At 35.9% G+C, this 25,123-nt stretch overlaps 5 protein-coding genes across 5 annotated transcripts; 2 read left to right on the forward strand and 3 right to left on the reverse strand.

The window, feature by feature from the left end:
* Nucleotides 1–392: 392 nt before the first annotated feature.
* Nucleotides 393–3,514, reverse strand: LOC147294012 (ADP,ATP carrier protein 2, chloroplastic-like). Its single transcript, XM_086231162.1, has 5 exons — nucleotides 2,753–3,514; nucleotides 1,734–1,985; nucleotides 1,483–1,626; nucleotides 1,046–1,393; nucleotides 393–899 (listed from the first exon to the last, which is right to left on the reverse strand). Exons 1-5 carry the CDS (start codon nucleotides 3,512–3,514, stop codon nucleotides 393–395), a joined length of 2,013 nt encoding a protein of 670 aa, XP_086087288.1.
* Nucleotides 3,515–4,381: 867 nt separating this feature from the next.
* LOC147294013 (emp24/gp25L/p24 family/GOLD family protein) lies at nucleotides 4,382–7,111 on the reverse strand. The gene is made up of 4 exons (XM_086232766.1): nucleotides 6,753–7,111; nucleotides 5,782–5,968; nucleotides 5,447–5,554; nucleotides 4,382–4,674 (listed from the first exon to the last, which is right to left on the reverse strand). The coding sequence occupies exons 1-4, from the start codon at nucleotides 6,972–6,974 to the stop codon at nucleotides 4,541–4,543; spliced, it is 651 nt and encodes a 216-aa protein (XP_086088892.1). The 5' UTR covers nucleotides 6,975–7,111; the 3' UTR covers nucleotides 4,382–4,540.
* A 370-nt stretch (nucleotides 7,112–7,481) lies between these two features.
* On the forward strand, nucleotides 7,482–10,135 carry LOC147294014 (perakine reductase-like). Its single transcript, XM_086230395.1, has 7 exons — nucleotides 7,482–7,633; nucleotides 7,994–8,164; nucleotides 8,327–8,530; nucleotides 8,652–8,824; nucleotides 9,012–9,108; nucleotides 9,375–9,528; nucleotides 9,745–10,135. Exons 1-7 carry the CDS (start codon nucleotides 7,574–7,576, stop codon nucleotides 9,918–9,920), a joined length of 1,035 nt encoding a protein of 344 aa, XP_086086521.1. The 5' UTR covers nucleotides 7,482–7,573; the 3' UTR covers nucleotides 9,921–10,135.
* A 5,015-nt stretch (nucleotides 10,136–15,150) lies between these two features.
* ELIP1 (Chlorophyll A-B binding family protein) lies at nucleotides 15,151–16,078 on the forward strand. Its single transcript, XM_086230830.1, has 2 exons — nucleotides 15,151–15,422; nucleotides 15,546–16,078. Exons 1-2 carry the CDS (start codon nucleotides 15,267–15,269, stop codon nucleotides 15,978–15,980), a joined length of 591 nt encoding a protein of 196 aa, XP_086086956.1. The 5' UTR covers nucleotides 15,151–15,266; the 3' UTR covers nucleotides 15,981–16,078.
* Nucleotides 16,079–16,223: 145 nt separating this feature from the next.
* On the reverse strand, nucleotides 16,224–24,006 carry LOC147294016 (dyggve-melchior-clausen syndrome protein). Its single transcript, XM_086230829.1, has 18 exons — nucleotides 23,508–24,006; nucleotides 22,427–22,654; nucleotides 21,794–21,857; nucleotides 21,582–21,711; nucleotides 21,347–21,491; nucleotides 20,803–21,051; nucleotides 20,630–20,714; nucleotides 19,916–20,018; nucleotides 19,493–19,618; nucleotides 19,303–19,416; nucleotides 18,493–18,611; nucleotides 18,254–18,341; nucleotides 18,049–18,141; nucleotides 17,857–17,946; nucleotides 17,537–17,656; nucleotides 17,361–17,452; nucleotides 17,034–17,091; nucleotides 16,224–16,802 (listed from the first exon to the last, which is right to left on the reverse strand). Exons 1-18 carry the CDS (start codon nucleotides 23,704–23,706, stop codon nucleotides 16,722–16,724), a joined length of 2,184 nt encoding a protein of 727 aa, XP_086086955.1. The 5' UTR covers nucleotides 23,707–24,006; the 3' UTR covers nucleotides 16,224–16,721.
* Between the last annotated feature and the right edge of the window lie 1,117 nt (nucleotides 24,007–25,123).

Consider the following 25,123-nt stretch of genomic DNA (forward strand, 5'->3'; position numbering starts at 1 on the left):
AAAATTAAACTCAAGAAAACAAGGCAAGTCGATGCTCTGACATGGGAAGCAATACTAGTATTAATGCACTTGAAAGGCCAAAACTCAAGTGAGAGAAACTGGATCAGTATAGCAAATGGTGTATATGGACATTTATGCATAGAGACTTATTATTTACTAATACGGATACCTAACTTTTGCAGCCATCCCTCATCACTGTGTTATTTCTTCAGCTTATGCATCAACATTTGCCAACAACATGAAAAGTAAATCGTTATCTGCATTTGCCAATCAGTTTTCAGTGTCTGCAGCAAGAAGATCATAATCTTCACCATTGGACTAGCTAGCTCTACGAGACTACGATGATCTATCTAGCCAACAGTCTAAAGATCTCATGTAAAGAGCCTCTAGACTTACAAAATGTTATTCGAAAATCCATCCTTGCCGGGAGACGTTTGGCCATAATTTCCTTGATGATCAGTCTTCTCCTCCTTTTCAGCACTAGGTACCTTCTTTGCACCAATGCCTACTGGTTCATCATCCTTGCCAGTAGAAGAGACGTCTTCGGCCAATGGGACATACTTTCCCTCAATGAACCCCATTGAATTTAATGCGCTTACAAAGCGATATGTGACACCCTGCCTTTGTTGGAGCTTCCCAGTAAGTTTTGAGCTTAAGGCAGAAATCTTGCCCTCAATGAGCTTGTCCTTGAGGTCCTTCGTTGCCAAAGGAGTGAATTGGCGATCCAATGACCTGGCAGCAGACAACCAGGCTAGAACAATGACCAACAAAATCACACCTAGGTAGGGTGTCGAATTTGAGAGGGAACCAAAGGTTAAAATGAGAAACTGCTGAATCAAGGAACCACCAGATTTCCCTAAAGGATTGCAGACAACATCAATAGCTGCTTTCCCTTTAACCTATAAAAAAAATTAGAAATCCATTGATTTGGTTTAGTGTCACATTCAGTCTCCAATTTCCAATGTAAGAGTATTTTTTTTCACAATATTTAGATTGCAAATAATATAATACTCAGCATGAACAATTTCACATAGGGTAAGCACACCTTTGTATCTTCATCCAGAGGTATATAAGCCATCTCTTTACAGGGATCAAATAAGCTGTACTTGGCACTCTTGCTAAAGATGTTCTGTGCAGCTCCAACATACACAGATGCAAGAAGTGGAGCCATGCCGAATTTTGCTAAAACTGGCATTAGAGGTTCACTGAACAAATTTAAGGCGAAAAAGGCTACTCCAGTGAGAAGCAGAACAGTTGGCGTTATTGCAGCTGCAATACCCCATCCAAATTTCCGGAATATGAACCTACTGAGCAGCATCATTGTGAATGTAGCAATTCCGGTGCAGGATGAGAAATCACCCATGAATCCTGAATACTCATTTGGGCTTGGAAACTGCAATAGAGAATTTACTTCAGGCATTACCTCTTGGACAGAACTTTAGTTTCTTTTCAGAATATTAGAACAATCAGGCAAAGACTAACCTGAGCTTTGAGCTTGGATTTCCATGTGACTTCAACAAGATTGATACTGATCCCATAGGCAACCACCACAGTTGCAAGATCCCTAATGTATCTCGATGATAGTAAGAACTTCATACTTTCAACTGTTCCCATCTTTTTCTTTTCCTGTAAAAGCATAATTCAAGTTTCCAAGTTAAATTCATTTCCACAGTTTTTATTTTTAGGGGGAGATGCTAATAGCAAGAGCATCATACAAATGGCAATAGAATTACCTTCTTCTTCCGACCAACTTCTGTCTTAATATACCTGTTCATTCCCCAATATATCCCACATATAAGTAGCCCAAGCGACACTACAATGCCCATCATTCCCTTGAGAGAGACAGCCCATCCGTCAACATCAGGTCCCAGACTCTTACGCATGTTGGAGAAATATTTTACAGTTCTGCCAGAAAATACAAGGGCAACATTCGCTCCAAGCCCAAACAAAGGGTAGAACTGAGAGGCTTCATCCACAGTAGTAATCTAGAACACCATGCACACCTAATTAAATTATAGAAAGAAATATTGACACAGAGAGGATTCTTGTCACGGTAAAGTACTGAGATTCATCTAACTCAGTTATGATCCACATTATAAGTAGAACATCTAAACTCTGATAGAAGGTCAAATTCTGTGATGTGTAACCACTTCTCCAACTGAATTTTTTTTTTTTTTCTTATAACAAAACTCAGTGTGTAAGGATTAAGTAAAACTGGAGGTGGATATATGCAGCATTCAAGAAACATTGAAATGAAGATTGTGTAGTGATTTTGATACTATACAAGACTAAACAAATATGAACAAAGAAACGGAGTAGACAAGAATCACAGATATAAAAGCCAATTAACATGGCAACCATTCAATGGGGAAAAGCCTATTAAGTTCTAACTAACAACCTAGCAGGCAAAGATGCTCAAGTTAAGCAATCTGTTTCACTCTACCTGTGCTAGCAAATCAATCCTAAAAACATATTGACATATAAATCACAGATATTTACAAGCAAAACATAGCAACCATTTGAATGGGGAGAAAAATAGTAGAGTGAATTACCTTGGACGACCAACATGAGTGTAATTATTTGATTTCCATCTATGAACACATTAACTTTGATTTTACAAAAGCCACAAACAATTGTAACGTAAACAAATCGAAATAGCAACTATATTTAGTAATTTAGTAGCTATATATCCGGAACAAATTGATGCAACAACGTCAACTATCCACTTTTGCTAATGATAAAAATGTCTCACCTGATTGGCATAACCCCAGAAGAGCAACGAAACCACAATACTCCCCCAAAGCTCAGCCATGACATAAAAGATACAAAAGCTCCAAATCCTCAAAATGGCAATCGGACCAAGAAAGTTTGACCCCAAAGTTTCCAAAAGCCGGTCAGCCAAACTAGTCGGGTGAATCACATTGATATTAGGATACAAAACAAAAGCAAAGGCCCCGAAAAACGCAATGAACGGAAACATACAAGCATAGAACACAGCCTCCTTGGACAAAACATTGGACAGCTTGTTGTATGCAATCATAAAAGCTATGGCCGTCGGCAAATTCACCCAAGTTTTCAAGAATGGTATGATCTCAGCGCTGCTTCCTTTGGCAGTGACAACAAGCACGTCCTTGGTGTCCCTGAGGATTGTGTAGTTAAAGAGAATGCAGAAGAACATAATCCCAAGTGGGATTACTTTTTTGAGGGTACTGAGCTCGACCCCGAAGAATTTGGCGGGAAAGGCTGGTGGGTTTGGTGAAGGGTCGGTTGGAGAAGTAAAAGCGGCATTGTTTGAAGAAGCAGAGCGAGTGAGAAGAGAGGGTTTGAAGGGTAAAGAAACCCCATTTGGAGTAAATGATAATGGGATGAGCTTAGATGATGAGAATGATTTGATTCTGAGGTGGGTTTTGGTATTGGGTTTCGGTAAGAGCGTTGTTGTTCTTGAGATGTTGAGGTGGGGCTTTGGGAGAGAAGAAGGGAGTGATAGTATTGGGTTTCTAAGAATAGACTCCATGGCTATAATGTCTATGAATCTATGATCAGAATAACCAGAAACTTATTCTAAAGTGATGAAAGTAAAAGAGATCAAAAGTTAAAGGTGTATTACATTGCTTACTCAATCTGAAACTTGTTCCATTTGGTGTTTGAGATCGAGGAACAGAAAGAGTGTGGAATTTTGCGGCGAGTTTTGAGGTGGGAAAGTAGAAGTTGACAGGTGAATGTGAGAGAGATTTTTAAAGAGAGAAATGTGTTGGGCATGGGAATAGGAAGTGATGGTGAAGCGACTGCTTAATTTTGGAACTGAAAATCCAACATTATCGGAGAAGCTATCTCCTTCATTGTTCTAAAGAATACAACACAATATTTGTAACTATAATTCAAAGCTTGCCAACCAAAAAAAAACTACAATTCAAAACTTAGGAGCCCGTTTGGACTACGTGTACTGTGTACATAAATTCTTTTTATTTTTATTGAATACGTGTAAATGCATGCATTCCTTTAAATAAATAAAAAAATTTTAAAAGATCCCATTTATTTGATATCAAAATATATAAATTTATTCTTTAAAATGCACCTTAAATAATCTCTTTAAATGAAAAGTTGTTTCTCAATTGTTTATTTGTTACATCAAATCCATAGTTGTCATTGATTTCATCTTAATTTTATTTAATTCCGATTCTTTTTTTTATCGTGCGTTTATTATGTAAATGGCTATTATTTTGATCCACAGCGTTTGAACACTTGGCGTAAAGCGTTGGAACGCTTGATCAATGCAAATCCAACTGAACACTTGAAAATGGATTGCATGGTTTTATTAAGCAGAGATGACCTAATTATGCATGGTTCATATTAAAAGTCAAGCAGACACAACACAGAGCAGTTAACTAAATCATGACAATGAAAAGTCTCACTGTATTCGAAAATGAAGAAATTGTATAATTTATCGTAATTTGTTACACAGAACTACAGAAGACATGTCTGAAATACTCTATAAGGGTCATCCTGTTGTTAAAAAGGACAATAACATTAACCAAGCAGCTCAAACCCGATTGTATCCAACTGATTTGCTAAAGAGACGGCGAATGTATACGACTTGTAATGCACTTGCAGCAGCCAGCATAAGGTACTCTCCCACTGTATACAACACAACACGCTTCCTTGTGCTCTCATTTGCTGTGGCAGAAACAAACAGCATAGGATAAGATGTTGGCAGGTTCCAAAACATAGATAGATCTACAACTTTATTTTGTTACTAATGTAGGAGTGCCCGGATGAGTTTCACAAGAAGCAGATTAATGATGCGAGAACCCACTGAAAAATGGGTGTGAGAGTTTCCTAATAATGTAGTTATGTAGCCAAATATGCTGCATGCCCATTCCACCAGTAGACCCATCAAGATCCTCATTCTTTTTAATAAGAGTTCTTGACCTCATAAGATGTGAACCAATCAACAACTGGAGCATCACAAAATTAATAAAGTAGTCCATATCGGTCTAGACTCTAGTATTAATTTGAACACTAGCAAGTTAGTAGACATTTTATTATCAGTTAGTTACCTCAATTATTCTGTCAAAATAATTAATATAATGAATTAATACTTGAAAATTTGTGGTTGACAAACAGGTCGACTATATTGAGCACTACTTTTTCAGTTCTGAATATTCAGTACTTATTAGTCCAGCACTTATAGTTCTATCAAACAGCACCCAAGTATTAACATGCATGTAACAAAGAATAAGAAATCACCCAGAAGACATCACAAACACAGATAAAGAGTAATGAGGACATATATAATTTAAGAAATTCCCGAATGTCCCTCAAGGGGAGGGACACCAAGGATCCTGCCAACAAATAAGCATAGATCTAATGGCAAGAAGGATACAATGATATTGCATGACCTCATGATTGACAATCTATTTTCAAAAAAGGAATAAAAAGAACTTACTAAGACGGTGCCGAGTATCACGTGCTTTCAAGTACTTCTGCTCTAACGTAACTGACTCCAACGCCTCTCTAAGCTCAGCAATTTTAACATTTATGGGGTCTAGATGTTCTGCAACAAATCAACAGCTAAATGTTAAGGGCAATCAAAAAAGGACAGAGATACATTCAAAATAATTCTCAAACATGTTACTGGGACTAACACAGTTCAACAGGCAATTGATAATACTTGACAGTCAAGGTTGAAAACTATTTTTTTATTGGCTGTCAAGGTGAAAAGTACTTGAAGTAGCACTTCCAAATTGAAAAGAAAAGAACCTAATGAAGATTTTTACAAACCATCTTTGGCAATATTGTGCTCGGTGGGAATATGACCAACATGAATGTTAAATGAAACAGTCTCTGGTGTTGAGTAAGGATTGTGAAAACAGAATTTATACATTCCGCTTCTTGGGGCCTTAAACTCAAATTTATCTCCAGATGTTCCCTTTGAAGTGTGCACTGTGTTACCCCCAGGAGATGTCACCTGCACAAAACACCAATATTATACATTTTTTAATAAGTAAAAGTCTATTTGAAAGAAAATGCATCTAGGGGCGCAACCATGTAAACAATAAGTATACTGAAGAAAATTCACAGATGTCCAAAAAAACACCCAAGCAACATCAAACAATGAGAAAACAGAAGTCCATAATTCCCAAGCTACTATGTAATGAATAAGCAAGTGATCAACCGACTCTTCTGAGTTCTCACATATAAGAACCTGACCCCTTTTTGTCAAATTATCCAATGTCAAAATCTTTTGGACACTTGTCCAAACACAAATTGAACTTTCATTTGGAGAGGGAACACTTTAGATTTGCTTCCAAGCCCTTCACCGGGTTATCATCAGTTCCTACATGCTTGAACTATTCCTATTCCCTCTAACTATTGCAAACATTTAAAAAAGGGCAAAAATTTGCTCAATATTCTTATTAATGAGCATTTCAAATTTGGGGATTGAAATTAATTAACTTGGAATATCGAATAATCTTCATAGAAAATCTTCACAATTAGCTTTGGTTACTTGTAAGCATCAAGATTGCAACTTTAATTACCATTTAAGTTCCAAAAGCAAAATTCTAACATATTCAAATATTAAAAAAAATAAAAAAACCAGAATCTCAAGCAATCCACAAACAGATCTATTCCACACTACACCACACAAAACCCCCCAAAAACTAGTCATCCACGAAAACCCTAAAATGCCGATTGGAGACAAAATTTCTATGCAATTGGGGTTTGGGAAAAAGAAAAACAGGGGGACTTACGATCAAATCGAGGCCGGGATGATCGGTGCCCCAGAAGATGTCGTGGTCGACCACCACGAAGTTCCCCGAAACGGTGTCGCCCTCGTAGAGCACGTACTCGTACACGCATTCGACGTCGTTTACAGTCACCGATAGCGATGCGATTCGGCCGATAAAGCTCACCAGAAGAAGACCCATTAACGCCAAAGCATTTGCGCTCCACGCTCCATGCCTCCGCTCCATTTCTCTTGATTTTCAATTTTTTATTATTATTATTATTATTGGCTTTTTTACTTTTTTGAGTCTGAGAGTTTCAAACTGAGCGGAAACCTGAAGAAGAAGGACTTGGTTTCGTCAGCTTTACGAGTTGTGACTATGGCGTTTCTGGTTAACTGAGGCCGTGGAGCGAAGACTGCAACGTGTCGTTGTTCTATAGGGTTGTGACACGTCGCTCGGACCACGTAAGCGGACGAGTCATTTAACAGGTTTGGGCCTAAGGCCTATTTGTGTGGGCCTGTATTAGCAACCTAGTAAGATTGGGCCTATCTTTTGAGCCCGCTCATATGTCGTCCGGAATGCTACGACATGTCGTGTGTGCAACAACCACCATTGAATGAATGACGTCAATGTGTGCACTGCAAAGTGGTCAGTGCCCAAGCTTCAAGCTCATGATTAATTATGGACTGCAAGTTGCTTTCAATAAATCAAAGAAAACCCAACAAATAAACAAAGTCAATGTCTGTACAAAAATGAGGTTGGTAAGAAGTAGACATGCTACCTGAACATGTGAGCTAGTTTTTCACTGAAGCAAGATCTCCAGCTACACTTTAGTTTTGTTGGGAATGGAAAGCAATCCCCAGATTCAAATCCCAATGGTTAAACTGGGTAGTCAGGGCTTGGAGGTAAGTTTGGTTTTCTCTCACATTGATCTGTATGCGAAGTTAACTGCATTTTGCTGATAAACTTAGAACCATCTGAAACGATTAAGAGCACAATCTGTTACAGTTTACCAACATTCATTGTCATTCTCATCAAGTTGATATAACCATTTCTAATTTACTGTTTGATTTTTAGTTTTTATCTGATCAGTTCACTGTAGCTATTTGATTCAGTTACAAATTAAGAATTTATAGTGTCTTTAATGTTTGTGGATTTTCTATCAGAAAACTTTGCAAGTCTGATTTTCAATCTTTCAAACTTTGTGTACAAAAAAATTGATTTTCAGTTTCATTTCTCCTTGTGGGTCTTTTTCTGGACTGCAGGTTTCTAGGTTGGGTTTTGGATGTGGGGGATTGTCTGGAATATATAATGCTCCTCTCTCTCATGAAGCTGGAGGTTTAGTCATTAAGGAAGCATTTAATAGGGGTATCACCTTCTTTGATACTTCAGATCTTTATGGTCATAATCATGATAATGAAATCTTAGTTGGCAAGGTACAGTTCCTTCCTTTTGTCAAATTTGAATCAAAGCTTTGAAATTTGATGAACACTTTGATTTACTTTTCTATCAAATTTGAATCCTAATGTGTTTGATAAGGCATGCAAGGAAGGTTTGGTAGAAAATTCATGAAGATTTACTTTTTCTTGTATTTTCAGGCTTTGAAACAGCTTCCTCGAGAAAAAGTTCAACTGGCTACGAAATTTGGCATTGTCAGGTCGGAAGACTTTCAATTTAGGGTAAACGGGACCCCAGAATATGTAAGAGCATGCTGTGAAGCTAGTCTTAAGCGGCTGGATGTCAACTACATTGATCTGTACTATCAGCACCGTGTTGATGTTTCAGTGAGAATTGAGGATACTGTAAGCATCGAAAGACTTTTCTCGTTCCATTCATCATCCTGCTGATCCATTGTTTCAGTGTACAAGCACTATCTTTATATCTTGATGACTGTTCTGTTTGAAATTTTCATTTTTGAGGAAGATGGGGGAGCTTAAGAAGCTGGTAAATGAAGGAAAGATAAGATACATTGGTCTATCAGAAGCTAGTGTAGACACAATAAGTAGAGCCCATGCTGTTCATCCCATCACTGCTGTACAAATGGAGTATTCTCTGTGGACTCGTGACATCGAAAATGAGATAATTCCACTTTGCAAGTTTGTTATTCTTTTACCTCTGAATTTTATAATGTCAAATTCATAATTAAATTCATTTACCTTAATGAAGGTTGTTGCTTTCAAAAACTTGGATTTGGTTCCCAAAGTAAATAAATTGAGAATATTACAAACTCTGAGTGGAGAAATTATTGTTAATGTCACCCAGTTGATATCTCTTTACTCACAGGAAGCTTGGAATTGGGATGGTGTCATATAGTCCACTTGGTCGTGGGTTCTTTGGTGGGAAGGCAGTTCTAGATAGCTTGCCTGCACAGAGTATGCTTGTATGTGACTTAGAATGAATGATGAGTTTTTTATTTTCATAAATCAGTAATAATAAATTGATAATCTTCTATAAACATATACACATTTGGTGTTTCTATTTCACAATTTTGAATGATGTAAAATGAATGCCTTATTTGTTATAAACCTCATGCCTCAAACTACAAACCCTTCAAAAGAAAATATCTTTACCAGCATATAGATATAGGTGGTTGACTTTAGGTAGAGCAATCACCTTGTTAAACTCACATTGTTGTTCTTGTCCCAGTCTATGCATCCAAGGTTCAATGGGGAGAATTTGGAAAAGAACAAAATTCTCTATAACAAACTTGCCAACCTTGCTGCAAAGCATGCATGCACTGCTCCTCAATTAGCTCTGGCATGGCTTCTACATCAGGGAAACTACATAATCCCAATCCCTGGTATGTTTGACTCTTTCTCTTAAAAGCAATGCTCTCTTGACATCTTTGTTACCGTGCTCAGTGAAATCCAATCCTTGCTTGTCTGGTCTACTACTGTTTTTTGTCAACTGTGCCTGAAGTCTAAGAGTCTTGGTTGATAAACAAGGTTTTGAACACAATATGACATTTGAATTTGTTAATCCAATGATAATTATTTTCCAAGTCTATCATATACAGGGACAACTAAAGTTGAGAACCTTGATATCAATATTGGATCATTGAATGTGAAGCTTACAGACGAGGATTTGAAAGAAATTTGTGATGCTGTGCCCATTGATGAGGTTGGCGGTGACCGGGAATATGAAGTTTTCTCAAAATATGTTTGGAATAATGCAGATACCCCATCAAAGTAAATTGCAATTATGGAAACAGAATGTAAAGTGCAAGCTTTCAGTGCTATTGTGTGATGAACTTGTTATGCTAGCATGGCTAGCAGTTTCACTATCATCCTCTCTTTTTCGTTTTTTTTTTTGGTGGTCTGGTACCAGCTCAAAATATGTCTGGAATAATGCAAATACCCCATCAAAGTAAATTGCAATTATAGAAAAGCTTAGCAGATGTTAGCAAGCATGGATGCCATGTCGCACTGGATTAAATTAATTTTTACCAGCTCCCTGGCCAATCCATTTAATGCCCAATTCATTTTTGAAATAAGAGTAGTTATTAATAAATTTTTTTTAAAAAAGAACAATGTAGAAAGAAGTAGAAATGTCTGAAATGAGAAGTCAAGATAAATTCCAAATCAATGTGAATTGTGATACAGAGAGAGTGACAGTGTAATTACAAGGTATCTCTAAGGAATAAAATTTTGAGTTTCAATGAAATTTTGATGAAAATTTTGATGGAAATTTCAACAGAAATTTTGAAGATTTTTAAATTTCGACAGAAATTAGATGGAAATGACGGAAATTGCTATCAAAATACGGAAATTTTAAATGAAACTTTATCATATATTTATAGGTCCATTAACTTTAGGTACCAAATTATAATGTTTTATCATTTCAACTACTAAAACATTTATGTCATTTCAGTTTATGTACTAAATTTCAGTTTAGGTACCAACTTTAAAAAACATAATTATATTGAACTGTGACTGTCTAACAGTCATAACTTTTTTATTGATTTATTGTTTTTTCAATATTTACAAGGCTTAAACTTTAATATTTAGTCTTTGGGTTATAGGATTTCATCCCCCAAACCTAAATCAAAAGTATGAAACCCTAAAAATTTTAATTTTTTATAAATTTTAAATAGTCACAACTGTGACTGTTCGACAATTACAACTGTAACTGTTCGAGAGTCACAACTGTATAACAAACTGATTTGTGACCTAATCCAAAATGTTTTACTCTAGGTTAGTACCTAAACTAAAAAAAATTAGTGTCTTGCTGCTTTATTAAAAAACTATTGATATTTGGCATTTAATCCTAATTTTCTATATATTTATTTAACATATTATCTACTAAATTGATTAAAAACATTGAAGAAATCAAATTATATAGTAGGTTTCATGTGATATAAGGTGAATATAATGCGCGCTGAAGCAAATACTGTTAAATAAAATTAGTATAATTAATAAACAAAATTAGTATATTCTTTATACTGTATAATTTAATGAGTCCATTAATTATAAGGTACTAACAAAGCAAAATATTAAACAAAACCACGCAATCTATTTTTATTAACTTGCGGACACTATCTACCAGCCCCCCAATATATAACATGCGGACACCTTCCAAAAGAAACGCATAACAACCAAACCAGCTACACAAACAGCCCAAAACTGATCTTTTTTTTTTTTTTTTGCCAAATCGATCTCTTTCTTCAACTTTACCAAATCGACAATTGTTTATCTTCACTCACAAACATCGTTCTGCAATTGCAAGCCTGCAATTTCAAAAAAAACTGCAGTTTCAGTTTACTTTGTAGTTTCAGAAACTGCAGTTTCACTTACACTACAACTGCAAGCTTACAACTCAAATAAACTGCAGTTTCAGTTCATTTGCAGTTTCTGAAACTGCAGTTGCAACTCAAATAAACTGCAGTTTCAGTTCATTTGCAGTTTCAGAAACTGCAGTTAGTAACTACAACTCCAATAAACTGCAGTTTCAGTTTACTTCCAATGCTCCAGAAATTGCAGTTTCAGAATCAAGAACCTTCTACTGATAAAAAATCAAAGTAGGAGTCTACGTACCACAAGTGGTCAAAGAAGATCTAGAAGGCTTCGATCAAGCTCGGAGCAGATCCATTAGAAGGCTTCGAGCAGGCTTCGATCAAGCACACAGAGAGAGAGAGAGAGAGAGAGAGAGAGAGAAAAAAAGAAAGAAAGAAAGAAAGAAAGAAAGAAAGAGAGGAAGCCGGCGACATTACTCCCCTTTCTCGCATCGATTTGCTGCAAGTGGTGGCCAGCCGGTAGCGGGGAGGGTGGGTTGAGTCGGCGCCGGTGTAGGGAGCACTCCGGTGGTCGCCATTTGTTGGGAGAAAGCCGGAGCAAGAAGCTTCGTTGTGGAGCAGTGTGGATCGCGAGAGAGAGAGAGAAAAAAAAAAACATATTTTTTTAATTTCATAACTTACAAATGTGACCTTATTGTTAAATTTGAACAATAGGTATAGTAAAGGTTAAATAAAATACTTGTCATGTACCCTAGAGTAATTAATTCAAATTTAATTATACACTAAAATCTAAACTCTAATACTCTATATATTCTATATACCCTAATACTCTTTATACTCTATAATCTATACATTAAACCCTATATACTCTATATTTTTTAGGATATTAGGTTGTAAGCCCTTTAGGATACTTTTAATTATTTTTTTATATAGAAATGTATTAAAGTTTAAGGTTTAAAATAACTAAAAGAAATCTCAAACCTTTTTTTCTTCTTTCCAATTGCCCAAAGGCCCCAAACCCCCCTTCAATTTTTTTCTTTTTTTTTTCTTTCCTTACTTTTTTTCCCCGTGCCTCTCTCTTCAGTTTTTTTTTTATTTTTTATCTTTCCTTCCCTTTTTCCCGTGTCTCTTACTTAGCCAAGCTTTGTCTTCACTAAGTGTAACAATCCAAATTTTGGCTTATGGTTATTTTGTTACTTAAATTTTTCAAATTTGTTTTAAATTTTGTTTAAAGGAATTAGAAATTTCTTTAAATTTATTTTAACTAACTTAGACCTTTGGTTGTGGTTCTAGAGCTTAGTTGTGTGGAAATGAATTTTAGAAAATGAAAATTCAAGAATTTGACGATTATTATTTTTTTCAGAATTAAATTATAAGAGTAGGATTTTTCATAATTTTTTTGAAAGCAATTTGACTATTTTTAGGTTATAGGAAATTTGTACTCATCAATACGAGTTCGTAAAATTTTTCGGTGAATTATTTGGAGTCTCGAGCTATTTTTTGTGAATTTCTGAAATTTGAAAAAATAAAAAATATGAAAATTTTGATAAATTTTAAAAATTTCAAAATTTTTCTGAAAAATTATTAAACATGTATTTCGATTTCGACACTCTAAAAAATCGAAATTTTCGGCTAAATTTTGCCGAAAATTTCAAAATTTAATTATTGGGTATAATGTATCTCTACTTGGGACGAGTACATTCCCTTTAAGGATACCTTTTGTTGGCCTTTCTTCTACCTTTGTCTTTTTCTTTTTTGTCACAATTTGCAAATTACTTATCAGGTTGACACTTAACAATTAGCATTCTTTGTCACTGTTTGGACATAGAAATAGACATTTATTAGTCATGCTAGGTAGTAGGTGAACATTTTGTGGAGGTAATATCATCCACGTCATCTCTTATTTGAACCACATAAAACAAACGGACAAAACTTGGGGGTACCCCAGGTCCGGAAGGTCACCTCACCTCTTAAAATTATAATTTTAGTAATCTTAATACATATTATCAAAATTGTTTAATTATAAGATAATTTATTATAATTTATTTTGTAAAAAATTAACTTAATCGAAATTTTTTTAATTATATAATTGTTATCAATTAAATAAAATAAATTAATAATTTAATCAAAAAATTACTTTTTAATAAAAAATTATTTTTTTATTTAAATGATAATAGTTATATAATTAAATAATTTTTAATTAATTTAATTTTTTATAAAAATAATATTTAATAAAATATCTAAAAATGAACGGTACCAACAATTTGGAGAAATTGGGTGAGCTTGGTACCCAGGGGTGACCCAAGTACCGTCCAAAACAAACATACCCATCACAACAATTATGCTCAACACTCAACTGTTGCTATGGTAGGATTTTGGAGGAGTACCTGGTGAGTTGTTCTTTTCCCTTTTTTTCCAGCCTTATTTTCTCTGCTTTTTTCTTATTTGTGTAGGCTTTAGGATGTTGGAGAAAAGGTAGAATAAGAAATATGAACTTCTGTTTCTAAAAAAACTGATTCTGCAGAATTAAGCAGAACTTTTATTTGTGTTGCTACTGCAGAGCCCAAGAATTATGCAGAATTTATCTTTTCAGCACATTCATTTCTTCTCAGGAACAATCACTGAAATTGTTTTAAAGATACTTCCCTCTTTCTGATACTTGGAAGCTTGAACCATCAGCTTTTATGCACATGCTCTTGTCTGAGCTATTCTACTGAGGTTTTGGAAAGCCTGCTATCATTAATATGCAGGGTACGTAGATGATTAAGGCTATTGCAATTGGAGTCTGAGTGTCAACACATCTAAATAAATGTGAAATGATATATGTCCAAAAGGCTACATCACATATCGCAGTTCTGTTACCATGGGGTAGCAGCATAACTGCATAAGGATACAATAACCAAGGGCTACTTGAAACTGATCTCTGCATCTTTGGGAAAGCAATGATCGAGTTATATAATTGGTTTGTTGCAAATCTGGAACAAATTATTTATATTGGACATTTTATGGTACTAAACTTAACCCTGTTATAGTATTATCTGATGGTGAAAAATGGTTTTGACAAAAGGCAAAGAGCTTCATTACAAAACTAACTTTTGATTTTTCATCTTCAATTGCAATTGGGGTTTCATAAACCCACACAAACACTCCAAACTATCAAACAAATGCATGCATGCGATGGACCTCAGAATCTCTGACGGGTACGTTGTGGTGTGTGTGGGGAGCCACGTCGCTGGTTTACCATGTCTGGACAAGACAACCATCAATGCCCACAAAAACTCTCCCAGCTACCAAACAAATTAGTGCAACTGCAAACTCAGGAAGAAGCCATTTTGCTTTTTGAGTTTTTTCTTTCCAACGAAAATGAAGCTAAATATTCGCAATTGTCGTCCAGTGTGCACTTCAAATTAAGCCTCAAAGTACGAGAGTCGTGGCCCGTGGGACATCGCAACCACACTGAAAAGAAAAGATCGATTAGAAAAAAAGTGAAAAACCTTGAACAAAATGCAACCTCAGAAATCACTGACTTTATACATTGTGGTGTGTGAAGCAGCCACGTCTCTTGCTCCACCATGTGTGGACAAGACAACCCACGTGGCCCAATGAGTGACGTGGTGCCAAAATATCGACCGTTCATGAGCTTTCCTAGAAGGGTCATTACGTACTATAAAACCCCACTCAGGGCATACAACATTGATAACCAAGATCAACATTAACAAGCAATCTTTTCAAAGCTTGTATCGACCTTCTTAGTTTCTTAGTTGCTTAGCTTTCTAGTGTTTAAAAAGCACACAATATTACACACAATGGCCGCATCAACTGCCATGCAATCTATCCTTGCAAATTCCATGGTTTATGGAGCCGGAAGCAACAGATCGGTGAGAGTGAACCACCTTCTTCCTGCTAAATATGCACCAACTCTCCCTAGGTACCCCCACTTGAGGGTCCGTTCCATGGCCGAGGTAATTAACTATGTCGATTGAATATTCTCTTATCAGATAGTCTGTCACGATAATAACCATAAATCCTTTGGGTTAAACTAATGAATCCAATCTAACCATGTCCAATTAATGTTCCACTTGCAGAATGGTCCGGAGGAGCAACCATCTACTTTACCAGAAGCATCAAAGATTCCACCACCACCTCCTACACCTTCTCCTCCTCGTCCTCCTAAGGTTAGCACCAAGTTTTCGGACGTGTTTGCCTTCAGTGGGCCAGCTCCGGAGAGAATCAACGGCAGGCTTGCAATGGTGGGCTTTGTTTCAGCTATGGCAGTGGAGCTATCCAAGGGCCAGGATGTGTTTGCTCAGATATCCAACGGTGGGGTCTCATTGTTCCTTGCCACTAGTATTTTGCTATCAGTGGCATCCTTGATTCCTCTATTTAAAGGGGTCAGCGTGGAGTCCAAATCAAAGGGGCTCATGACCTCAGATGCTGAGCTCTGGAATGGGAGGTTGGCCATGTTGGGTTTGGTAGCTTTGGCCTTCACCGAGTATGTGAAGGGTGGGACTCTAGTTTAAGTCTCATTACAGATGTTTGCTAGCTTAATGCCTTGTAAAAGATTCATATGTATTTAGGGTTTATAAATACCAATGAGAATGTCACATTTGATGCTCCATTAGTTACTCTTTTTGTACCTTTATTAAGCATAAAGTTCAGATCCTAATGGTAACCATGCTATAGGATATAATACCATGGCAAAGGTTGGGTTATGATCCTGAAAGTCAATATAAGAAAAAACAGGCTCATAACCCAAGATTATAAACCTTGTAAAGTTTTAAATCCTGAAAGTGTATAATATCTTAATGTAGATAAAGTTGACCTGGCAGTTAACACTTGAGAAAATTAAGGATCAAAACCCATCAGCCTAGTACTAAAAGATAAGTATTTCTAGGTTAAGAAAGATTCAAGGGAAGAAATCCTCATTACTGAATAGTGAATACAGATTGAAAAGCAGCTCCTCTTTAAAAGATCTATTACCCATATCATAAATTGTGCAAAATGTTCAAGGACTTCCAGAAGAGACAACCTGAAATCTTTTACAAAACTACCATATTATGAAGACTGAAGATGGAAATGAGCATCTTCTCTTTATTCATTACATTGGAGATTTGGAATACATCTTCATAAAAAGGCCTCGCTAGTGTTGCAAATATATAAACAGAAAAGAATGAGAAGAATACATTTTCTACTATTTCATGTATATTTACATATCCACCAAGAAACCTCAACATCTCTTGTAGCATTACTATATATTGCACCTATGCTTCAAGAAAGACAGCATGCTTGCTCAACTCTCCATTTAGATGATTGTCGGATACCACATCAAATTCACTCTGTTTCTGCAGAAAAGCACATGATTGTCACTGTAATGATAATCAAACAAGCTAGTGGAGATGATAGTAAGTGAATCAACTTGAGGCAGGAGACTTGAATCAAACTCATGTTAAAATTTCCCTACACTATGATGTCCCCTTCTGACAATATGCAAATAAAATTTCATGCATCAAAATAAAGGTCCTGCCTCTAAAAACTGAATAAGATACTTCCAGATAATGATTTTAGATACATACTTCGGAAGGTGGATCAACTGGGAACAAATTTATGGCTCCAGGACTGAAACTGAATCCACTGAAAAGAGACACATGAAAGAAATTAGATCAGTTAAATTAATAGGACTGTATTCAACCAGCACGGAAGGAATGCAAAACGGATAATAAGATTCATAATTAAATGAATGAACATCCAACAGGTTCATTAAATACGAAGTGGGATTAAGTTCTGCACTGTGTAAAATTGACAGACATATAACAGATGTCAAATAGGAACAGAAGGAAAAAAATGAGCACGCTCTTCTTTTTTATTGTTTTCGTCTCTATAAGGAGAGAGGCGTTGGTTACCAGCGGGATAGAACTAGCTGCCACAGGTATGGAATAAAGAACTCTTCTGGATGACTCTCTTGTTCATATGTGAAGCGCAACTGAGTGAACATCTGACAAAAACAGGAAAAACAAGATTTTCAAGATATTATAAACAATAATCTCCGGGAAACATCCCCAAATTTAGGCCAACTTACCTTCATCCCTTCGCCCCGCCATGATCTGCAGTTAATAATTATGACTTGGAGTACTTTCTCTACTGACCATTCACCATCCATTGCGTGGGCATCCATGCGACTATTGAAAAAATCTAATACCTACAGAGCAAAAGAAACAATATAATTCAAATGTACTAAGAAGGCGCAACCTATTTTGCAAGTCATCAAACGAACATAGACAAAAGCACTACCAAAACTTTCCCATTGATATAGAAACAGGATAAGTTGCAAGTTTTGTAACAGAAAAGGAAAAACAAGCAAGCAAGCAAACAAATAAATAAAGCGAATCTGGAACATACTGTATAAATGTTTTCAAGCAGCTCATTGAATCGTGGATGATTCCTGAAAGGCTGAAAAACCTCCTGCCTGTGCATTATTGCATATATAACCTGCCCATTGCATAGTGAGGAATATGGAAATCATTATAAGGTGATAATGTAAATCAATAAGAAAGATAACAATATTATCTCACATAATGTATATGATGATACCTCAGGATTCCGTGGCAGGGCATAAGTCAAAATTGCATTTAATATTTCAAGGACAAGTCTCAAGAAGTCGGTATATATATGCATCTCTGTTGACTGCAATGAAAAAAACTTCTAGCTTAGCAAATAAGAGGATATAAGACAGGATGACATTTATGTAACGAACTATTCTGAGTTCCATAATATATGGAAGGTATGTGGTCATTACTGTATCATCTGCAAGACCATTTCCTTCTATTGAGTTGCCTTTCGCTAATCGCATCTGATTATCTCGGACCTCTGCTAGTTTGTTATACCTAAATCAAATATTACACCAAGAGCAATATTGGTACAAAATCATGCCAGAATAACATTATAAATTCCAGAACATCCTATCAAAAAATAAAAACAAATAAAAATGTAAAATGTAAAGCTCATGGAAAACACCATATACAGAAAAGGACATACTTCCGAGAGAGCATATCAAAAAGGCTGACCAATCTTTGTGATGCATATGCACTCAAACGGTGGACATGAGGTGCCATGTTCGCCAAAGTTGCTAGACAAGTTGTATGGAGATAAACATCCTATTATAATTGAACAAAGCAAACATGTAATTAGGAAATTTCACAAAATTATTAAGATAAGGGGTGGCCATAATCATATAAGAATTGGATTTGAACCATTTCAGCCATACACCTAATGCCATGATCATTATCAGGACGAGCACCACTAAGAAAATCGACGCATCAATAAAAATGTTCCTGTTTTGAATATTTAACAAATATCTGAACTGCATTATAAATTCTATCATAGGTTTATTAATAGATTTATTAGCATTAGAAAACTTCAACAAAAAGTTGGGTGTAAGATCAAAAGGTCTAGAGTTTATGTGTTAAATAAGTGAAAATTTTCAAACTTTTATGTATTAAAAATTCATTAGTTATACCTTACCAAAAAAAAAAAATCATTAGTGATAAGGTATATGCATTTTTTAATTCATATATTTTTCCAAATTATCTATCATTGATAGTAAAGGACCATAGTTTTGATAGTAAAGAACATGTGGGCATAGTGCAATCTTAGGACCCATGTCTCAGCTTTACTATATATATAAAACTTACAAATTAAAAAAGGGAAAAAATTGTTAACCCGTGATAGCTTAATTTCAAGGTCTTTATGCAATTGGCATAAATATCAAATTATAAACAATATGATGGTAAAACTCTCATAAAGCAATTTCAAGAAACTTCAAAGTAAAAAAGGACAGATAGATACCCGCAATTTAGATAGGTTATACTGCACTGTCCTTATCAGAGTAATGACCATTAAGGAACCAAGGGATGTCTGATGGAGGAGACGTTCTTTATACCAGGGAACACTAGGAAGTATCTGTCCATACGATAAATACATTAATATGATGCTTATGTTAAAAGGTCTTGTGTTGGCTACTAGAGGCAATCCTTACCAATTTGTGAATGCTGGCATTAAAAGAAGAATCCTGACTAAGTATGAGAAGTATAATCAGCAACATGTAGATCTGATTAGATGTCCTCTTTGGAGCATTGTATAACGCTTCCAGAATGGGCATCAACTGCCATTTCATCATAAAATTCCAGATCAGTATCAAGTGTTCATTTCAACTTAGTTGCAAACTTAATGATGAAGGCAAATGACAACAGAAATGAAATGACTAGTCCAAAATAAATCAAATAAGAAATTGGTAAATCATTAACAAGCTTAGCCTATGGCATATATCCAAAGACTAATTTCGACGACATCAAAAGCCAGAACACAATGAGTAAATTAATAACTCTTTTGTTTTGCCATGAAAATAATAACCGGTCCTTTTCTCTTTTTTCCATGAAAAATATAAGTTACTGTACCATACCAGTGTATCCAAATCAGTTCGCACCAAGACATACTCCAGAAAGTCAGCATTCCCTTGCAATAAAGAGTAAAGCAAAAGGGCAGCAGCCTCATCAGCCAAGTACCTGCAGGGCCAGAAACTGTTATGAGATACTCAAAAACAAAATGGAGGAACAAACTTGCAAGAGAGAGCATCATTACAAGAAGAAACAGGAACTAGTAGTATTTTCATACTTTCAGTTCGAATTAAGGATTAGAGATTGAACCAAGGATATGGGCCTCACACTCATGGAAAGCAAAATCAAAACCCTAAAGGCATTCAAAGCTTGATAAAAACTTTATCCATAGGTATTAAAATAATACAACATAGGAATCAAAGATATAGAAGGTATACACCTAAGTACCAATGTGAAATCAATTTGTTAATATGATATACTGAGTACAAAAGGATTTTCATTTTCTGGTGAAAGAATACACACCACTAAAAAAGTCTTTTCCTTCTCCCACACCACAAAGATAAAATATTCAAACCCTAATTCCATTTGTTTCCTGTAGTACACCTAATGTCTATCATCTTATCTTCCAAATACACAGGACAAGTAAAATATATTTCAGGAAGCCAACATCCAATCCAATCATAGATGGACGATGATGCAGACAAGAATCAACCTATAATATAACAAAATAGTAAATCTAATCTACAAATAAAAGAATAAAAGGAAAAACAGGCACTCACATTCCAAGGGCGTCAAACAGAGAAGCAAAAGGTAACCTCAAAACTGGACCACCATGTGCATTACCCTCCGTGTCTACACGATCAACTGCAAGCATGAAACAGTTACTCTCAAGTTATGTGAATATACCTGCATAAGAAGAATAGGTAAAAAGATGAATAAGAAATCATCTTACATTCAACATTCGTTGCATGTTCCAAGGCCTTGCAGTAAGGGTTGTTGGAAAAATACGTACTCCCTTTCAAAAGGGAATCTGAAGCAGTAGTGTCATTACTTTTATCTGTTATTGGCTCATTGCCCACAACACATTTACGATAATGAATGAGAATAAGGAGCACATGGAGACTGCAGTCTGCCAACACACTTCTTGAGCCTTCACCACTTGAACTGACCAAAAAGTTGAATGGCAATAACATAAAATTTGCTGCAAGCCAAAAAATTGATGTCAACAGCAAATTCAGTCAGCAATATAAGTTTCAATATTTCCCAACCGGTAAACAATCTTAGATTGGCAAAAAGGATACAAAGACATTCTAAAGAAGCATAGGAAACAAAAGCTAGGGATGGTTGATGGTAACTGGGAAAAGAAGTTCTGAAAGGTACATATCCAACTTGGTCCAAATTAAATAAATAAAAAATGTATGGGGTACTCTCAGAAGGCGCCAAGTTACACATAAGATTCAAGAAAAAAAAAATGTGCATCAAAGAAACTGCCATACCAGCTGCAGAACCAACTCTTTGTAAAACACCAGGCTGACTTCCTTCAGAATATATAGAATAAGATGCACTATTTAAGGGTATGGAAGGTCCGGTAATGTAATTGAGTAGAAGTCTACGCACAACCAAGATAACCAAAGAGCTTTCCTGTGGATTGCAGAGGTGGATTAAGACACAACAAAATTGAATCAACTGGAATTTGGACTGAAAAATAAAGCAAAAGTTTTGTTCAGTAACCTGAGACATCGCTGCATCGATAAATGGGTTCACATCTTCGGGTCCTGGTGATGGCCCAGAAAGAAGCTGAGTTGACATTGCAATCAGCATGAAGTTAAGCAGCTCCAGATGAAGGAGGTATGTATCAGGCCTTGCGACAAAATGATACATAATCAGGAAAACGGTGTACATAGTCTCAATGATAAGGAACAAATGAGTACTTGAGGATGTACCTTACATCTATTGAGCCAATAAAGCTAAGTACACTACGCATAACAAAATCCTCAATGTTTAGATCTGCAAAATTGAGAATTAAAAGTAACTATGAATTTATGCTGTGAACAAGTAGATCTTTTTAAACAAAGTTAAATGAAGCATAACCCAGGTAATAACAATAAGTATACGAAAAATTAGAAACATAAAATAATAGATCTCTAACAGATGATTAAAAAAAAAAAAAGACAAATAACCCTTGATCCTTAACATAAAATGCTCCACCAATAAAAGAAAAAAAAAATTAAAAAAATCCCTCTCCATTAAAAATTCTCAATCCAACATAACAGAGAGCTCTACACCGACCAAACCCCACGAAAAAAAAAGAAGAGAAAAATGCCTAAAATACTAACAACCACTATGTGGATATAAAATAATAGGTTTAATTTGATTCATGAAAATCATAGTAATCATCCAGCTGCAGAAGAAAGTAATACAATCCTTCTACCGTACCAAATCACATGACATATTGAATAAAAAGATATGATATGATTTAAGTTGAACTTTCAGATGAGCTTAAGGTAAAGGGCTTTGAGGGAAAGCTCATTACTGGATTGATATCATTTGTAGCCAATAAATTACAAGTTAATTACCTCTTGTAATATCTGTTGGCATTGGTTCACTTTCATCTAGGGATAAATACAACTCTTCAATCTTGTTGCTTTTTGCATTTTCAATGAAGTACTTCAAAAAGACAGATGAGATGTACACTGCATTAACAGCTTTCCCATACCCACCAGAAGTTGAAATAGATTCTTGCAAACACCATGCCAGGTGGATCAAAATCTTTGCGAGGTGCCTGGTACAATAGTTGTTTTGTGCTGGAAATTGAAAAGGGGGAAAGTGAGACAAAAATAGAAAAACATATAGTATATAATATTTTTTAAAAATAAAGTCGGATGAACATATACAGGTATGCTAACAGATGGTCAAATGGTAAAACGTTTCGACAGTAGAAAACAAGTATACTCTAACATTTTATTAGAACAAATAATGCAAAGTCTGCCATATCATTAACAGTTCAAAGAAAATAAGTGGGATTCTCATGCACATTTCTAGAATTTACAGGAACCATTGGGTGCATGTTGGGTAAGATTAGAGTCACAATTTTTAAGACTCTAGAAGCCATGACCAAATAATACCATCAAAATTTTACAACTTCCTTTGGGAATACAGAGAAATTCAGCATCCAAACCATTCAAGATTGTAGACCTTAATACCTTATGTGTTCTGAAAGGCCGAGTTATTGATATATTGCAATTATTGAAAGAATTTAAATTCTGAAAGGCCTTATGTGTTCCCAAAAATTGGTTATGGTTTGGATTCACTGAAGTTCATTCTTTGAGATCAACCTTTTGTTAATGGTGTTCCAGAACAGTGGTTATTTTGCAAATACACAGCGAAAGTCATTTAAAAAAGTGTGGTCACTACTTTTAGCCCTGCATCTAATATTTCTATCAAATTTTAGACAGTAACTGATTAAAGTTCCATGGCAGTCATTTAAGTTCCACAAGGAGAAATGTGAATCTATTTCAATTTACAGTCTTGGGCTCCATTGAGTAACACTAATGCCAATGACGAATGTAAAGTAACCCTAATTGCATTGCCCTGACGTAATTTGAACTCAAAGAAAGCAAACAATTTCGAGAGAGAGAGAGAGAGAGATTTACGGACCGAGAGCCTCGCAAGCTTGGCGAACGCGGTGAGGGGGCCAGTGGAGATGGAGAGGGAGGTCGAGGAGTTTGTTCCAGAAATCGGAGGAGATAGGGAACGACTCGTCGCCGACGAAGGTTGCGATCAGGTACTCCGCCGTGTCGGTGGAGCTGCTTCCGCTGCTGCTTCCCCAGCGCGGCGTTGAAGGCACGGCTCCCATTCCAACGACAAAAGCTCGAGTGTCGTTCTAATGGCGCTGAGTGTGCGGACGACGATTCCGAATCAGAGGACTCGCGAAGCGATCTCGGAGGAGGTGCAATTGGTCGTCGACGTCAATGTCGATAGCATTACAGAGAGTGCTGGATCGGGTGGCTCGGAGGGAGATTGAGATTGAAATTGGAGGTGTGCTCGTGAAGAAGACGAAGAAAAGTGAGAGAGAAAGAGAGAGAGAGCTGGAGCTTGTAGAGGAAGGTTTTCTTAGCACTTTCTAGAGAGAGAGAGAGAGAGAGAGAGACTGCAAGTCTGCAACAGCCAAGAGGTTGAGAGCGTAGAGGTACTACGACTCTACGACTTTGTAGCCATTCTCGGTTTGGAATAAAACGACATTGCGTCTGTAATTCATTACTAATTTGCTAGTATAAAATCTTTTTGGACCAATTTGCCCTTAACGTTTTTGTTAAGTTTCTCTTCTCCTCTCAATTCTCTTTGTAATAAATATTTAAGAAATTGTGGGTTGTAAATTTGTAATGGACAAACAGTTTGACTCCTTAGCGTTCCAACCCTATGGTTAATTTCCGTACGAACTCTGAGTTGAGCCATAATTTAATTTTAATATTAATATATCATTCTTATACTTATAACTGCTCAAACGTTTGAAAAATAACCTTTTACATAAATATCTAAAAGTAAACTAATTTTTATTTTTTAGTGGTTCTCCTTACTTATCCACCTATTTTTCCATTTGTACCTTTCAATTATTAATATTTGATTTTTCATAAAGAGAAGAAAATTCAAGCATGCATGTTTCCCCATGTAGGCAATTGTAGTGGCATTTTAGTCTTTGTCTACCTTGGAAAGTAGACTTTTCATACTAAAAATTGCTAATTTGTAAATTTGCAATTGGGTTGTGATTTGCAACAGTCGTATACACGTACCGTCGGCAAAAGAGCCAAGTTGAGGGGTTTAGGCAATATTTTGTTGAAAAGCATGACTTCAATTTAAAGAATTTATCTGTCAATCAATTAAACAATTCTCAAATTAATTAAAGGTGAGCGATTCATCCAAAGACAATCAATTTTTGGCGCACGCCCTTTACGCGCTTGTGAGTGCGAGAGTGACTTAGTCACTTTTATTTGCCTTTAAACCTGATTGGGTACGCGACGTGCCACCAAATTAATATGCACCATAGGTTTCATCAATGCTGACTTGGGAGATCCAAGAATCTATTCCATTGAGTCTATTGACCAATCAAACAATCATCATACTTCATTAAATTTAGGCGTGGGAAATCAGAAAATGCCCATTTATTGCTAATTTTTCATTTGATAATCCATTGGATGCTAATTGAAGGCTTTAGTTGGTGAAGGAAAAGTCATCTTTGCTTTGTCTAATGAGTTTTAATCATGTGTATGGGCATT

The sequence above is a fragment of the Dryas octopetala genome, chromosome 2 (assembly GCF_963921425.1).
Source record: "Dryas octopetala chromosome 2, drDryOcto1.1, whole genome shotgun sequence".
In the NCBI taxonomy this organism is placed as follows: Eukaryota; Viridiplantae; Streptophyta; class Magnoliopsida; order Rosales; family Rosaceae; genus Dryas; species Dryas octopetala.